General features: G+C 44.7%; 1 protein-coding gene across 1 annotated transcript in view; it reads left to right on the forward strand.

Annotated features, from left to right (window-relative positions):
* Positions 1–12,824, forward strand: part of LOC146020406 (astacin-like metalloendopeptidase) — a 47,626-nt gene extending 34,802 nt beyond the window's left edge. The window contains exons 4-11 of the mRNA XM_083153507.1: positions 195–312; positions 2,449–2,627; positions 3,132–3,216; positions 5,586–5,713; positions 6,767–7,024; positions 7,681–7,790; positions 11,648–11,876; positions 12,691–12,824. Of these exons, the coding sequence (XP_083009633.1) occupies positions 195–312; positions 2,449–2,627; positions 3,132–3,216; positions 5,586–5,713; positions 6,767–7,024; positions 7,681–7,790; positions 11,648–11,876; positions 12,691–12,695 (1,112 nt within the window). The 3' untranslated portion in view covers positions 12,696–12,824. The remainder of the gene's footprint in view (positions 1–194; positions 313–2,448; positions 2,628–3,131; positions 3,217–5,585; positions 5,714–6,766; positions 7,025–7,680; positions 7,791–11,647; positions 11,877–12,690) is intronic.
* Positions 12,825–18,221: the final 5,397 nt, after the last annotated feature.

Consider the following 18,221-nt stretch of genomic DNA (forward strand, 5'->3'; position numbering starts at 1 on the left):
GTCTACCCAACGACCGTATAACCCTTTCAACCATCCCTAAGTAGTGTCTACCAGGCTGAGGAGCTGCAGTTATGGCTGCATTGTTATATATCATAATCATCATTAGCTAAATGTGAATTAGAGTGTAAGCTTCGCAGGGCAGGACAGTCTTAGCCAGTGTTCTGTTCAATTTATTATTTTTTATTTTTTTTCAGGTTTCTATAGCACAATCTTTATTACAGCAAGCCTTAGTGACATACAGGATGAGACCTGTATACGCTTCATCAGCTATGTGTCCCAGACAGACTACATTAACTTCCTGCCTACAACTGGGTATGTACCAATATGTGGATTGTATTACGCCCCTCTGGGAAGAGGCTCCAGTCATACAACTGGTGGGCAGTTGCACACTGGGACAAGCTGACTAGGAATGATGCCAGAATGTCCAGGAGACAGCAGATTTTTGGGGAGCTCTACCGCATCCTGCCCACCACTCCGGTGAAGTGGGCAGTCTGGGACATGACTATCATTGTACTCAACAGGGCCTGCCATGAGAGATCTTGTCCACTGGTACTTGAAAGGGGGATTCAAGCTCCTGGGTTCCCTGCAATGCTTTGTGGGAAATATTGTGTTAGCATTAGGGGGAGTGGCTGCTTATTGTTGTTACCAACAATAAGCAGCCACTCCCCCAGGACCGGATTAAGGCTCCCAGCCAGGACCAGATTAAACCCTGGGGGTGCCTGGGGCACTAAAAACAGAGGAGGGGTGCCACTGGAAGGTGGTAGAAGTGGTGGGTTATATTAGATTATGCATATGTCCCAACATTACCCCTTCCAGTTACAACCAGTGGCAATGAGAGGGGGGGGGGGGGGGCTGGTACTTTTTACTCGGGCCCTGGTCTGCTGAAGGGTCCCGGGTCCTGCTCCACCCTCTCCCATTGCAGGGAGCCAGGCAGTGGGGAGGGAGATGACAGTCTGCCACCGCAGCACAGCCTCTTTCCCCAGCTCAGCACATGCTGCTCAGTGCTGAGCTGGGTAGACAGATGCAGCCTTTCATCTCTCCCTCTGTTTTTTTTTTTTTTGTTCATGGGGATGTGATGTGGCCCCTCCCCCTCACATAGCCCCCCCCCCCCTTTTACCAGGCCCGGATGACCTGTCGGCACCCCTGGTTACAGCTCATTAAACCTGATGCCCTTGTGTCTCTGCCTGCACTCCATACTGTTCGCATTCAGACTGCCTGGTGATGTCAGTGCACTTCATTCGGGGGGCCCCCTGGCAAAGGGGGCCCGGGGTACAGTATGCCCTGCTTCCCTCCGCCTTAATCTGGCTATGATCCCGGCAGGCTTATCCCACTCTCTGTGCTCCTACTACTCACTAATTGTCTCAGTGATGCCATTTCTTCCTAGAGAATACAGCTTGCACCATCTTGTGTATTGCCTAAGCCAACAAAATGGTTGCCTGACCTCCCTTCTGACACGCAAAATGGCAATATGCTCATTGGAGTCACCAGACACGGTATATGGTCATTAGGTCGAAAGTGTCTAGGTTGACAGTCATTAAGTCGACATGCAAAAAGTTGACACGGAAAAGGTCAACATGGAAAGGGGTCAACATGAGTTTTCCATGATTTAAAACAAAAAAAGACCTGGTTCATACTTTGCCATCCCAGTGACCATAGAGGGAGAATATAGCGCCCCCAAAGCATGGCGAGTGCAGCACTATACTTACACGGTGCCCAAGTCGACCTCATGCCATCTTAACCCATGTTGACCTTATTCATCAACATATTGACAATGTCGACTGTTTGACCATGTCGACTGAATGCATGTCGACTGTCAACCTTTTGCATGTGTCGACCTATTGCACGCCGACCTATAGTGGTCGACCTAGACACTGTGGACCTAATGAGTCATACCCATCAGACACCTCAGTTTCAATTGACGAGACAATGTTTAGGAGTAGATCGGCCACCTTCCTTACTTGGTAGATGAGAATATTTTTACTCGGAAGCCATTTTGTTTATTTACCAGAACTGAGCTGGCGAACATGCGTCTCACAGATGGGGTCTCACAGATGGGGTCTCACAGATGGGGCCTCACACATAACATCTAACATTTCCAGTGGCATCTTAAACGCATTTGTCAGTAACCTGTTCATTATCTGGGCCAACATGGTGACCACACAGTGTGTGTTTTTGGACAAAAGCCCTACTGTACAATACAATTTTTTAGCATCACCACCAAATTTACTGATCAATGTCTCTCACAGATTGGGCTATTTACTGAATGGTGGCTTGAAGCTCACAAGGTAGACCCTCTTGTTGGATTCCATCCAAATGGATGTAGGAGTTTCTACAGACTTATTACTTCGTTACCTGCTGTTTCCAAGATCATCTGCCCACCTGATAGCTCCATAGAATCCGGATACTTTCTCGATTGATGTTCTATTGCAACTCTGGCCTCTCTTTCAGGTGCTGGGCTTCCATTGGTCGCATTGGAGGTGGTCAGACTATTTCCTTGGAAGATCCGGCATGTATTTTTTCATCAACCATCAAACACGAGGTTCTGCATTGCTTAGGCCTCAGCCATGAGCACGTGAGAAGAGACAGGGACCAGTATGTGCAAGTTCAGTGGAATAACATTCAACCAGGTACTTCCTGGAGGCCATCTTGAAGTTCCAACCTTTGTCCAAATGTAATAGCCTCCGAGTTTGGTGGCTGTGCATGATGCCGGCCGACCACAGAAGGTTTTTTAAAGGGGCATTATTAAGTGACTGCCCTTTAAAAATACCTTCTGAGTTCAGCCGGCATCCCGCATGGCCGATGAACTCGAAAGTTAATACACCCTACATAAATAGGACAATCCTGAGGAAATGGGGATTCATGGGGGTGCCCCTATGCACAACTTTGCATTATCTGCTGGTGTTATATTCAGGTGAGGTTCTAGAGGAGGGGCTGCAGCACAGTCCAAAATTCAAATAGGGGAGCCACACCTTCTGCCAGTGAGTCAGTTTGTCATGGCAGTTGTTGGCAGTGGGTGTGGCTCCCCTATTTAAATTTTGAACTGGAGCGGGGAGGGGGGGCTAGTGGGCAGATAACTGACAAGTTGGCTGTTATTTACTTAGCTTAACATGAATCTAATGATCTTATTGCAGATTCTACGAATAATTTCGTAATTACTGACACCTTGAACCTAAATCTCACCGCGTATGACTATTATTCCATCATGCATTATACCAAGTGAGTGTCTGTTCTTCATGTGTAGGGAGTTCTACCATACTACTAAATAATATGTATCAGAGATGGTCTATTATTTCTGAATACTTGTAGTCTGTTGTTTTAGTAGTGATCTGTTTTATTATTGTTATTTTTGATTTGTATGCCGCCATAGTGCCCCATAGTGTCAGGTTGTTGGAGAAACCAACCACACTTGGACATACAAGGTAGGCAAAATAAATATAAAGATTTAGCCATGTTCATTGTTGCCATCTAATTCACTCCCACGGTTCATAGAAAGGTATTGAGCGGCGATATAGTAGAATGGCAGGTACGAATTTGGCGTGACAAACAGGAGCAAGTGGTGGTGGTCCTGCAACAATGAGTGTGCCTACATCTGTAGTTGGTTAGGCAGGGCACTGGTCATAGGAGTCGAGGCAAATCAACAATAAGGTGCCCTTGGGCCCCAGACATTAGAGGGCCCACATATAGCTAGATCACCAGCATTTGGGGCACTGTGGCTTGTGTCAACTGGGGTTCTTGTGTGGCATAATGTGAACTGGGGGTCACTGCAATGTGTTTAACACAATTGTGATGCTGGAAGAACTGTGTTGTTGGGGATAGATAGCAAGGAGGTGGCAGTAGTCAAGTCGGGAGATGATGAGAGGTTGGATAGGAGTTTTGTTAGTATCTTGGGTAATAAAAGGGCACTTTCTGGCAATTTTTTTTAAGGTGGAAGCAATGGGACTGGGTGAGAGACTGGATGTGAGGGTTAAATAGTTGGACAGAGACTTTTACAGGCACAACATTACACTTCTACAGTTTTGACTTCCTTTTCTGCCACAGTCTGATATAGCTAGCTCCTTAGATGTAATACTCTTTAGAGAGGAGGTGCTATCTAATGCCATTTCCTACTTTTATGTTACCCTGCATACATGGTATTATGACAAACACAGACGCACTGGTATCACTCAGTGGGTTACCCAGTTTCCACATCTAGACGAGAATAAAATTATTACTCAATTGATCTATACATATAAAACTTAATCAGCTGCTATGTATAATAAAATGCACTTTAGCTTATTTTATAGAGGTTATATGCCCCCATTTAGACGCAACCTGATAGGTTTGCAGCCTCATTCCTCTTGTCCGAAATGTGCCTGTGTAGAAGCCTCATAATATCACTGTTTGTGGGACTGGCCACCAATTAAAAGATTCTGGGTCCAAATAAAAATGATGCTATGACCCACCTTCTCAATTACCTTCCAATAACACCGGAACGGGCCATACTTGGAATAACACCCCCAGGATTTAATTACACTAATGCTTATTATTTCTGTGGCTACAAGAAAAGCCATCCTCCAGCACTGGATTCATCCCACTCCTCTGACTATGTCTCTTTTTAAAGAAAAACGTATTTTTACTTTCAAAATGGATTGGCTTAATGCCTCCCTTTATAAGGAAGCTAGCTTTTAAAACTTCTTTGAATTGTGGGAAAGTTATGTGGATACTCTGCCATCTTCCATACATTTATAAGTTAAGACCTGATTTCAACATATGGGTTGGTATGAGCCTAGAGCAGTGGTTCCCAAACTGTGTGCCTAGGCACCCTGGGGTGCCTCAGGACACTTGCAGGGGTGCCTTGGGTTGGTGGACCAGGATCAATTCATATTATTTATGGTCAATGTACCAGGCAAAACCAGTGCTTGTGGCTGCCAATCAAAATATATGTAGACAAACAGAAGCAAATCCTGTCCCTCACCAGATAACTGTGACATATAAACACAATGCGCTTAATTTAATATTTTTTTTTCTGAATTTCTTGATAAGAAGCATTTGGCCTAGGGGTGTCTTGAAAATATTTTGATGCTCTAGGGTGCCGTGATTCAAAAAAGTTTGGGAACCCCTGGCCTAGAGTGTTACTCGAGGATGAGGCTGTTCGGGTATAGTTGGCATGTCTTGTAAAGGTTTGAGGCTAACCCCTAGGAGGACTTGGACACCCCCCCCCCTTTTTTTTGTTTTCCTTTTTTTTTTATTACGGTGTGCTACATATGTGATGTTAGCTTTGTCTCCTATATATTAATACATTGTTTCCTCTTGGTGATATCAAGTAGGGAATGGAAGTGAAAAAAAAATTGATACCATGTGATCATTTGCATATATCATTATAAATATGATTTATAATATTTTATAAGCTAAATGTTTTGTGAATAATGTAACGGTACTGATACTCAGTTTATTTTTTCTCTTATTCTCTTAGCAATTATAGTTGACTGTATTTTGTGAATGTGTGATATGTTTAATAAAAAAAAATAAAAAAAATGAAAAAATTTGTTGGACAGATGGAATCTGAATGATAGCCTGCACATGAGTCATGTAGTGTTCTCTTACAGGACCGCCTTCTCAATTGGTGGCGCCAAACCAACTCTGATCGCTGTTCCCGACAGTACAGTTGCCTTTGGACAAGGGTTCACCACAACTGCTTTGGACATCCAAAAAATTAACACTCTGTACCAATGCAGTAAGTTCTCAGCTCGGTCATTGCCATGGAAATTATGTAGTAGGGACCAAGATTGGCATGGACGTAGTCATTGGCTTATCGTATGGTGGTAATGTTCAGGCCGCAGGGTGAATTCCTCTTGTTTGACCACCTTTTGACAGCTGATATTTGATTCAAACTTCCAACTGGCTGATACGGCCCCATCTGTGCTCACATTGGTATAATGCAGACTTCCGCCGTTGTTCAGAGTTGCTCCGCCACTGTGCTTCTACATGTGACAGTAGCCGTCAGCATGCATTATCCCTATCCTTGCAGTCATCAACATTCCTCTGCTATAAGGCCGATAATGACAGGGTTGTAGTACAGATGGCCAGATAATGATGGGGTGGTTCAGATGGGTAGACATTTATGAGGGTTGTAGTCCAGATGGGCAGATAATGAAGGGGCTGTATATCGGGGGGGGGGGGGAGATAATGACAGTGGTCATAGTTAAAATGGGCAGATACTGATGCAGCTTGTTCAGATGGGCAGATAATGATGGCAGTTGTAGTTCAGGTGGGCAGATAATGATGGGGGTTGTAGTTAATGTGGGCCCATAATGATGGAGGTTGTAGTTCAGATGGCTGGATAATGATGGGGGATGTAGTTCATATGGGCAGATAATGACCGGGCTGTAGTTCAGATGTACTGTAGATGTCGGTTTTACTTCAACACCATTGTAAAATACTGTGGTGTAGATTTATTAAGCTCGGTGAAGTGTCTGGTTTTTATCACCGGCCAATCATATCCTACCTGTCATTTTTTAAACCAAGCACGTCTCTTCACAGGTAGGCGCTGATTGGCCGGTGATAAAAAACAGACAGTCTATCACTACACCAAGCTTAAATAAATCTGCCCCTGGATGCTGCCTTGATTGGTTGAGTTTAATTTTCCAGATGACTGGCCCGGCTGTAGCAGAGCTGTGAGCACCATGCCGTCTCTGACGCCGCTTGTCCACATAAAGGCGTCTCTACAAATGTAGACTATTTACTTCCACACCTGCCTTGCACCTGTTACCAACCAATGTCATTATAGGTAACAAACCAACAGCTCCTACAACCACCAGAACCACAACTCAAACCACCACCACAACAACAACCAATACAAGGACTACTACCACGACACCAACCACTACCACAAAATTAACCACTACCATGAAACCAACCACTACTACTACCATGAAACCAACCACTACTACTACCACGAAACCGACCACTACCACCAAACCAACCACTACTACTGCCCAGACAACTACAACCACTACTGTTAACCCTGGCTTACCCCTCAGCAACGGTAAGAAATCACTTAACTCAAACCAACCAGTGCCTCACGCATCATGCAGTGGGGGGGGGGGGTGGGTATAAAAACTAAAGTGGATAGAGAAATAAAGTACAAATCAGTGATAACCCACTATGCATGGTATTATGGCTGATACTCTGCATGTTGATATACAGACGGACCACAATCCCCAGCAGCCTCTATAGCTGCTCAGTAAGACATCACATGAGCAGTGTCAGGTAGAACCTATGGCAGGAGCAGAGGTCAGGAGTACTGTGGACCTTCTGGCCACCACACCACTGGAGAGGCCACGCTCGGTCATCGACAATTCAATATCATAGATTGACTATGACCATGGGAGAACTGCATGGTTCCACAGGTCCCTCTCACCTCCCACGCTCAGGAGCATCCTGCTGCTGATTCCTCAGGGTCTCCAGGGCTCCTCCCTGCACCCGGAAGGAGAAGTTCTGTTGCTAGGAAGGAGAAGGTCACTGCATCCGGGGAGTACACCAGCAGGCTTCCTTGACAGCAGATGCGGGGTGCTGGTGTGGGCGGTGCGGGTCAGCGGGGGGATGTGGTAAGAAGCCCATAGGCTTCTTGCTTCTATAAGGTAACACCAGATAATATGAATAGTATTTACAACTAATTGTCGGTGTTTTTGTTTTCTTTAGGTTGCGGAGGAAATTTAACAAGCTCATCTGGAGTTATCACATCTCCTAATTATCCTGATATTTACCCCAAAATTGTTAGCTGTCGCTGGAACATTACCACTAGCAAACAGGTAAGGGTAGAACCAGATGAGAAGGGGTATCTGACTTGTTATCAAGCAGCTTTTACTCATGACCTTGTTTAATCTTCCTGGCTTGACTCTGATTTTATTTAGCAAGAACTAAACTATGAGCAGCCTTTGACATCTGACCACACATCGGACCGGCTGTTATACACATGTGATTTGGGCAGCTGTCACACGATTTCTCTGCCCGATACGCCGGAATCCGGTGAAATCAGGCTCAAATCGCATAGTGAATGGAACCTATACTCTGGCCCACATACATAATCCATAAACCATGCTTGCCTACCTGATTCTCTATATGGGGGACACAATGCTTGATTTTGTCAATTTTCCAGCATTTGGGAGCAAACAGTTGATTGTAATTTATTCCTAAAACTTTCCAGATTTTCATTCCAACCAGCCAGATTGGAAATATAACCTTCTAGTGTGTATGGGCCTTTTTGGTCCAAGGGTACTTGTGTAGTATCACGGCGCCCGTCGCGTCGCATCGCATACCACTAATTAAGGTATGCGATGGTATGCCATGGCATGCGATGGACCCGATTTGAGGCTTTTCCCAGGTAGAGTGTACAATTGTAATATTGCGTCGCATCGCATGCCATTATAATGGCATGCGATGCGACGCAACACGATTTCAATGTTAAATGCCCACCCAGACCCGATTTTTAATTGTATCCCCACCCTGATGGGTAAATACAATGTTAAATGCCCCCCCATTGTTAACGCCACCCCACTATCAACGGCAACCTGAAGCGTGGCGAGCGCAGCAAGCCCGCGAGGGGCGGTGGTACGCAAAAGTGTTTATTTTAATCTGCCGTAAGCCGACGTTTCGAGGCCTTGAGCCTCTTTTTCAGGGCGTGCAATATACAAAATAAAGTGCTGTGCAAAGAACCCTGCCAGTGTATTTTCTTACCTTAAGTAGCCCTGGTCTGTGTATGTGGCCGTGGGACTCCCGGAGTCTGTGTGCGCCGCTTCCTGCAGCTGCTGCTCCGCCTCGCTTCCGCTCTGGCCGTTGCTAAGCAATGCTGGAAGCTTGCGCTCCACTACGGCAACGGGGATCCTGTGTGTGAAGAAAACCAATTAAGACCAGTGTTAAAGATTCACTGGATAAAAGTGAATGTGTGCAAAGAAATTTCTCTAGTGGCTACTCATACTATAATGTGCGCTGTTACAGGACCAGCACTTGAAAGAGGATAAATTTCACATACTATATTCACTGCTTCTTTTCTAATGGGCATTGATTCCTGTTTAAGGACCTTAATGCATACTACAGTCTTACATATTCTTAACTATACCAATCATCTTTATAACATAATTATGCCTGGTATGGTGTGACAGGGGTCTTTCTTATTTAAGGAGAAGGATTTTAAGTCATGCTAACATGGTCTGGTATAGGCATGCTTTATATATGCTCACTATAAAATTTAAATAAAAGCGTTCCAAGCTATTTTCTCGTTTAGTCCAGAGGGGGCCAAGGAGTTCAGTTTATAGATCCACTCCGACTCACGCTGATTTAATCATTTTTGTTTATCTCCTCCCCTTGCCAAGGGGGGGATATGATCTATTATCATACAGCGTAAGTCTGCCAGTGTGTGTCCTGATGATTTAAAATGCTTGGCTACCGGTTGGTTGATGTCTTTGCCCTTAAGTATACCTGTGATGGCTGATCTATGGAGAGCTAGTCGCTCTCTAAACGTGCGAATGGTTTGACCCACATACATTTTCTGACAGGGACAGGTTATGGTATAGATCACATATTGTCATTTACAATGAAGGATGTGCTTAATTTTAAACCATTGGCCTGTTTGAAGGTGTTGGAAGGAATGTCCTGCTGTCATATGTGTGCAGGTCGTGCAGGACGGGCAATTATAACATCCAGGTTTCTTTCTTTGTACATCAAATAAGGTCTTGCGGGGAGGTTTTGTGATGTTGTTTTTGACCAAATAGTCTTTAAGGTTTCTCCCTCTTCGGTAACTCAGCATGGTAGTGATTTGTCACTGGCCACAATTGGCCATACTGCATTTAGGGCGCTCGGTAGCACCTTGCTCGCTGGGGTATAAGTGGTTACGAATGGTACCCTCTGGACCGTTTCTTCTGATGCCTTCTTCTTTAAGAGTTGACTTCTGGAGATTTGTAAAACCTCAGTTTTTTGTTGTTGTAGCAAATTCATGTCATAACCGCGAATCCTGAACTTGTTGATCATAGCGTCCAAACTGGATTCTAATTGGGACATGTCGCTTGTAATCCGGGCCGCCCTTATCATTTGCCACTTGGGCAAGCCTCTTTTTAAGGAAGGAGGGTGAAAGCTGCTATGCTCCAGAAGGGTGTTTCTGTCCGTATCTTTATTATATATGTTTGTAATTATCTTGCCTTCTTTGATGGTAATTGATACATCAAGATAATTGATGGTTTGTTTGTCAATATTGTATGTTAATTTAATGGGACAATCCCACTGATTTATGTCTTCTAATATTTTTTCCAATTTTTCAGCTGTATCTGCCCAAATTAACAACAAATCATCAATAAAACGTGTGTGCAGAATGATGTTTGAACTAATGCTGTTATTGGTGAAAAAAAACTCATTCTCTTGTTCAAACATAAAAATATTGGCAAGTGATGGAGAGACATTCGACCCCATGGAGCATCCGGTTAGCTGTAAATAATAAAAACCATTATGTAAAAAAAAATTTCTGGTGAGAGTCAATTCGAGTAACTCAAGGTAGAGAGAGATGTCCAGAGCACTGAAGTTCACCTTGTGCAGAAAGTTTCTCATGGCGTTGATTTGGTTGTTTACGTCCATGGTGCAGAGAACAGGGTTAGCAGGGAGATCTTGGATGTTAGATACTTTGATTAACAGCTGCGTGGTGATTAACAGCTGTGAATGTGTTCCTGAAACACCCCCACTATCCATGCCAGCCCGAAGCGTAGAGTTGATTTTATAAAGTGTCGCGAGCGCAGCGAGCCACCAAGCCCGAAGCGTGGCGAGCAGACGCGGATTACATGTAAAGTAATCCGCGTCCCCTCGCGGGGCTCGCTGCGTTCCCCATTCTTGGGGCTTGCTGCGCTCGCCACACTTTATAAAATCAACTCCATGCCGACGTGGATAGTGGGGGTATGAAAAGGTCAGGAGGACGCATAACGCGTCCCCTCGCGGGGCTTGCTGCGCTCGCCACTCTTCGGGCTGTCGTGGATAGGGCGGGTTTGAAAAGGAGGCATTTGCTATTATGTAACATGGAGCACTGGCAAATATGTCCTTTATTGCGCATGAGAAGCATTTGCGCACCGCAACCCCCCTTTGTGCAGGAGATGCAGGGTTGCCGTACCCTGTTGTAATACTAACTGAGACGCAAAAGCGTCTGAGACGCACATGCGTCTCATACAGGTGGAGCGCCTCTCCGCCGGTGCCCGCATGATCCCCTCTCCGCCGGCGTCCGCCAGCACAGGGGATCTGGTGGTTACCAGCGCTGTGTGAAAGGCTTGCCAGGGATGCCAGGGACAGAGCTTCAGCTCCCGGGGATGGTACGGTGACTACGCTAACTACGCAGGGTTGCCACGGAGACAGTACGCTTACTACGCTAGGCAGCCGTTGGGCTACATTGACAACGTAGCTTAGGCTGCCGCCATGAAACTACACAAGTAAGGCAGCCGTTGGGCTACGCTGACAACGTAGATTAAAACGTAGCTTAGGCTGCCTCAAGATTCAAACGTAGCTTTTATAAAATTCCACACACCATAAATGGCCATTGCAAAATGTTTCTCTTTTGGGGTGGATGCGTTCCTTTGTTTCTTGACCATTCTGATTATGGCTGCAAGAGGACCTTTAACCTAAGTCTCTTTTGTCACAGTTCACAGTCACTTTCACAAGTTTTGACATTGGAAGCAGTGGCCAGGGCTGTGTTCTTGACAAGCTGGAGATCTACAACTGGATAATTCCATATAGTTACTACCAGTACTATCGTCTCTGTGGTCAGAATGTCCCAGCATTGATAACGTCCTATGGATCCTCTATGCAGATTGTCTTCACCAGTGACACAAATGTAGGACACCTAGGGTTTATGCTGACATACAAAACAGGTAAAAATTATTTGAACTCTTTTTTTCCTCCAAATCATTTTGGCAGTAATATTGTTTTACTCAGGAGAGTTATTCTATTAGACTCACCACCTTTTTGAGGTGGCATTCAAAGAAGGAGGCCCATGTACAGCTTCCCCCATTCGGGCCCCCTCCTTGGGGCATTACATAATATATATATATATATACAGACTGGTTTTTATTGCTAATGTTTCATGCACCCAGGACTCATAGATATTGTTCTGCGTTAAGCCTCATGTAGTGGCTAAATAAATGGGACCACATGGGATACCTTCAAAGATACTAAGTTATTCCAGAGAACTGGAAAATAGTACTGGTAGTCCCAATGCACAAAAGTGGAAGCAGGGAAGAGGCAAGCAGCTGACAATAAGGAAACCTTTCATTGGTAGTAGTGAGCTGATGGGAACACTTGTATCTTTACATTTCCTGTGGGAGCGCTTTATCTTCAGCACACTTATCTGAGCATCACTGTGGCAGATCTTGGGTGTTTTAACTAGTACTTTGCTCTTTGTGAAGTTAAGTTTTCACACTGTATGTTATTATACAGTATTTTATTATGCCAACATATTCTGTTGTATAGGGAAAGTTGTCATATAGGTTTATAAATTGTAACCACCATATGTGTTTTTTGTTCCTTATAAATTATATATTTAATTTATGAGTATTATTCTACATTACATACTAATTTTCTGTTTTTAATATGCTCGATAAAAATGTTTTTTATTTATAAATTTTTTGTATTAAAATTTCACTCCGCACTTGTACATCTCGGAATGATCCCGTTTTTCTCTTGCAGTTTAATTGGTGGAATTGCAGTACGCACAGAGCAGCTATCTCTTCACATTGTCCAAAGAACTCACTTCTGAAGACCTTCAACATGTCCTTATCTACCATTGCAAGAAACTCACACCATGTACTATGCCATGGGTTTGGAATATTGGGTACTTGTGTATTATAGCGGCGCCACCCATGTACATCGTACGATTAACGCATCGCATCGCATGCCATGTACACGATGGCATGCGATGCGATGCGACGCGATTTTGACCCCCTATACGATTAAAAATCGTATAAGCACCCTAATGGGTGCTTACAATGTTAAATGCACCCCCACGCCACCCCCCACTATAAACGTGAACCCGAAGCGTGGCGAGCGCAGCGAGCCCGCGAGGGGCGGCGGATACCTTCACAGGTAAATGCGTCCTTTCGCGGGCTTCACAGGTATCCGCGTCCGCTCGCCACGCTTCGGGCTCGGTGGCTCGCTGCGCTCGCCACACTAATCTATTCTCAACTCCACGCCGACGTGGATAGTGGGGTTATGAAAAGGTCGTAGGACGCGTACCGCCGCCCCTCGCGGGCTCGCTACGCTCGCCACGCTTTGGGTTCACGTTTATAGTGGGGGGGTGGTGTGGGGGTGCATTTAACATTGTAAGCACCCATTAGGGTGCTTATACAATGTTTAATCACATCGCATCGTATGGCATTGTATGCCATGTACAATGGCATACAATTTTAAAATTGTATGCCATCGTACACTAACCACCGAAATCGCGTCGCATCGCATACCATCGCATGCGTTATGGTATGCGATGCATCGACCAATTTTAGGTCAATGTGCGTTGAGTCGACCAGTGACGGTAGACATGGTTCAGGTGGACACATAAAATAGGTGGACTTGCCTAAGGTCGACATGGTTGGAAGGTCAGTGACAGGAGCGGAGGTAGCTATACCAACTACGATTGTGTGTCTGTATTCCTTGCAGCGTCCGCCCCCAGCTGGGATTGTGCGGTCGGCTCCCTGACGCAGTGAGTTGGTCTTGATACTGCAGTCAGGTTCTGGAAACAAAAGACTTTACACACACCAAGGTGTCTTGCTATTTAGCTCTGTCGGCTTGCTCCTTCACTTAGCTATTGGAGGTGATTGGCACAATAAGTGAGACTATAAGTACACAGGTGCCTTTCCATATTGAACCTTCAATCAATTGCCTGCGATTATCTCTCCGTGTGTAGCCCTAAAGCTACAGCTCAAATTGATCTCTCAAATTAAAAATCGGCCGATTGGACTGTTTGTACTTTTACACAAAGGTTGGAAGTACCATATCTATGTGAATTTGAGACTTTGAGGGATTAATAAAACAGCTGATTATTGGAGCATATCATTTTAGGGTCTATTGAAATATACCAGTTGGCAGGAATTGGTTAAGTGTTACCGTCCTTTCTTATATTCATTGTAATTAATTGGATGTTTTAGGGATTATCACATTTATGTATATGTGTATACCAACTTTTTATTGATGTTCCTTTGTGTGCATTATACTATAATTAAATATTAATTCTTAAAGCTTGAGTGTTTCTTGCGCTCTCAATTTGTTATGTTTTGTGCATAGTTGTAGCAATTTTTAAGGAATACAGAGAGCCTTAATTGAGAGCAGCAAGTAACACTTATTTTCAATCATTAATTGATTAACAACTAATATTCACTCTGTCTGTGCACCCGATTATTCGACCTTCTCTTCTTTTCCTTCCTCGATTTGTCCCAATACCGTGTGTTTAAATTTATCACACATGCATTTGGGGCTGACTAGGGAGTAAGACTAAGAGGCCGGACTATTGTTGTGTTTTGCAAAGATTATGGGGTTTTTACGGATTATTAAGCACTACACTTGGGGTTCAGCCAGTCTGTGCATATGGAGAACTACCCTAGATCTCCTTAATGATGCAACAGAAAAGATAGGTTTAATACTCAGACCGAGGCGCTCCCTTTTGTGGGGACACACAAATAGAAATAATAATTAGATGGTACTCCCCTTTCTGGGTGTGTCTTCCCTTCCTTTTCTCTCCAAGTCCGTAGTGTAAAGGCCCCCATACACTATGCGATTTTGGGCCGATTTCACCCGATTTCGGCACTTTGGGCCGATAAATCGGGTGAAATCGGCCCAAAATCGCATGTTTGTGACATCTGATCCAATCTGATGCGCGTTCACGTGCTCATCAGATTGGATCAGGTGGTCGGACCTGCAGAACATAAGATATATCAGAATCTGAGCCATCATGGGCACATCGTGGGTGCTTTTCAGCACCCACGATGTTTCAGATCCGATATATCTATATGTACAACTCCGGGTTCCTCCTCCTGGTACTCCTACTGCTCTAGCCTATCCTCCAACCCGAAACACACCTCACAGGAAGGGGCAGGCGCGATGGGAGAGAAGAGGACAGCAGACTGAGCAGAGGCAGTGACGTGAGACTCTCCCCTGCTGTTGGATGTCATGTCAGCATCAACGCGGGCGCGGGCAGCTGCTGCTGGATATCAGCGCAGGCAGCAGAGCCCGGACACCCCCCTACCCCCTGCTGCTGCTGGATGTCAGCGCGCGGGCAGCAGTGCCCGGACACCCCCCTACCCCCTGCTGCTGCTGGATGTCAGCGCGTGGGCAGCAGAGCCCGGACACCCCCCTACCCCCTGCTGCTGCTGGATGTCAGCGTGGGGGCAGCAGAGCCCGGTTCCCCCCCCCTGCTGCTGGATGTCAGTGGTGGTGTTGGCAGCATAGCCCCCCACCACCCACCCCCCCTATGCCCTGCAGCTTGAGGTTAGTGGTAGTGTTGGCAGCAGAGCCCCCTCACCCACCCCCCCCCTATGCCCTGCTGCTGGATGTCAGTGGTAGTGTTGGCAGCAGAGCCCCCCCCCCCACCCCCCCTATGCCCTGCAGCTGGAGGTTAGTGGTGGTGTTGGCAGCTGAACCCCCCCCCCCCTGCTGCTGGATATTAAATAGTTAGTTCTATGACAGAACTTGCACTTTATAATTAGGAGATATTAGCATATATTAATGCTATGAGTCCCAACACCATATACTTATGAGTTTGGTACTGAGGTTTAATGTGAAGACTTATGTGGACAACACTTGCAGGTATATTCCCCTAGTGTGAGTCTATTGGTTTGGTGTAATTTATAATCATTGAATGCTAAAAAATTAGGTCCAAAGTGACAAGATATACCAGATTAAGCACTGCTGGTCTGGTTGCCATGGTTATTCAATACCAATAAGGGAGGTGCGTTCCACTTGCTATTCTGGTGGTACGCAAGCCTTTCAGAGTGTATGACCATGTCCGTGTTTTAATGGCCGTGCGTTCCACGTACTCTATATGTGGGACGCTAGATAACATGATCTTCCTGGCTCCATTGTAGGGCGGGGCTTGTTGACGCCACAGGAGTTTCCGCCCACTGGGTATACATGCGTTCACCGCGAGTGAGTGGTACGCAAAGCAAAGCACCAAATACCGGCAAGTGCGTTCCAGTGCAGTGTAGACTGTATGCATCTATGGACTTGTTCCTAGAGGAGGAGGCACCCAGACACTTAATCATGAAAAGCAAGGAGTGCCAGGTACACCCCTGCAGATATATATATATATACCTCAGCAAAAGAACAGGCGTCACTCCGGGTCTTGTATAGCAAAAAAACTTTTGGTTGTGTTTGGTCCTGACGAAGGGCCAATGCCCGAAACGGCGTAGACCGTTAAGCACATAGTAAACTTACGTGTTTTGCTATACAAGACCCGGAGTGATGCCTGTTCTTTTGCTATGGGTGAAACATTGCTAATCAAGGTGGGCACCCGGGCAAGGATATAGGAAAGTGCGAGGAGTGCTGGACATACAGCGAACACACACACACACACACATATATAGCAAATGGGGGAACCCTTTCTGCGCTCGAGAGAGTGGCAGCAGCACCTCTGGGGGGTCCTCTGTTAGACAAGACCCAGAATAGAAATGGGAAGAAAGGGGGTTTTCCAGAGGGCGCTAGCCAATATTAGACAGAAAAATACCGGTTTTTAACCGTTTATTATAAAAATGAACAAAATCCCTTAGTAGGGTATCACAAATGCATAAAGATCATATACATAACAAACAATGATAAAATACTGCTTGATACAGAAAATGATAAATGACGTTTATAATTTCACATGAAGTAATATTCAAGTCTGTGGAGAATAGCCCAACGCGTTTCGTCAGAACGCTACTATTAGCTACTTCCCGTAGCTCTCTATACTCTGATCAGATCCAAAATTACCTGATTTACCAGTTGTGAGACCTATCAGTTGAACTGCCTGCTGAGAACATTCCTTTAATTGCTTGCTGTGATACGTTATAATTTACATCTATTTTTTCCGAGTATTGAAATTTCAAGGACCATTATATGAAATTATACCTTCAAACTTTATCGGTATAGAACTCTTATTGTGTCTGCTGGCTATGTCATTTGCCCCTGATGAAGTCAGGTTCTGACGAAACGCGTTGGGCTATTCTCCACAGACTTGAATATTACTTCATGTGAAATTATAAACGTCATTTATCATTTTCTGTATCAAGCAGTATTTTATCATTGTTTGTTATGTATATGATCTTTATGCATTTGTGATACCCTACTAAGGGATTTTGTTCATTTTTATAATAAACGGTAAAAACCGGTATTTTTCTGTCTAATATTGGCTAGCGCCCTCTGGAAAACCCCCTTTCTACACATATATATATATATATATATATATATATATTTTATTAACAGTGTCTTATATAGCGCAGCAGATTCCGTTACGCTTTACAATAGTAGACAGTTATAAAACAAACTGGGTAACAACAGATAGAATTGGAGGTAGGAGGGCCCTGCTGCAAGCTTACAATTTTATATATATGTATGTATGGCTGTGGTGCGGCAGTCCTGTAATGGGAGCAAAATGTTAATAACCAACAAAACAGTGCCCTCCAGATGACAGCAGCGTTGTCGCTATGTAGAGTTTGGGTGGGGGTGGGGGGGCGCGGAGGCAATCGTACAAAAAGACACCAGGCAAGTAGTATAAGCCAACGTTTCAGAGCCAAGTGGTACCTAACGAGGTGCACAGAGAATCAAACAAACGGTGTACAACCAGTGATATAAATATTGTTTCTCCCGCCGTGGCACCATGCCTGGTGTCTTTTTGTACGAGTGCCGACACCCCCCGAACTATATATATATATATATATATATATATATATATATATATATATATATATATATATATATATATATATATATATATATATATATATATATATATATATATATATATATATATATACAGTAATTAGAGGCAGGCACAACCATTTGAAAAAGATGCAAAAAGTGGTTTCTTTATAAAGTTCAAAATAGCGTGGCAGATACAGTCCATGTCAAAAATTCAATAACTTGCATATACTTAACACGGGCAATGGCAAGGAAGCATGCTAATACTGCATACAGCCAGCGTGGTCAGAGCTGCTCGACAGCTGTTTCGGAATGAAGTTCCGTCGTCAGGAGCA

This window comes from Crinia signifera, chromosome 7 (genome assembly GCF_055691185.1).
Source record: "Crinia signifera chromosome 7, ASM5569118v1, whole genome shotgun sequence".
In the NCBI taxonomy this organism is placed as follows: Eukaryota; Metazoa; Chordata; class Amphibia; order Anura; family Myobatrachidae; genus Crinia; species Crinia signifera.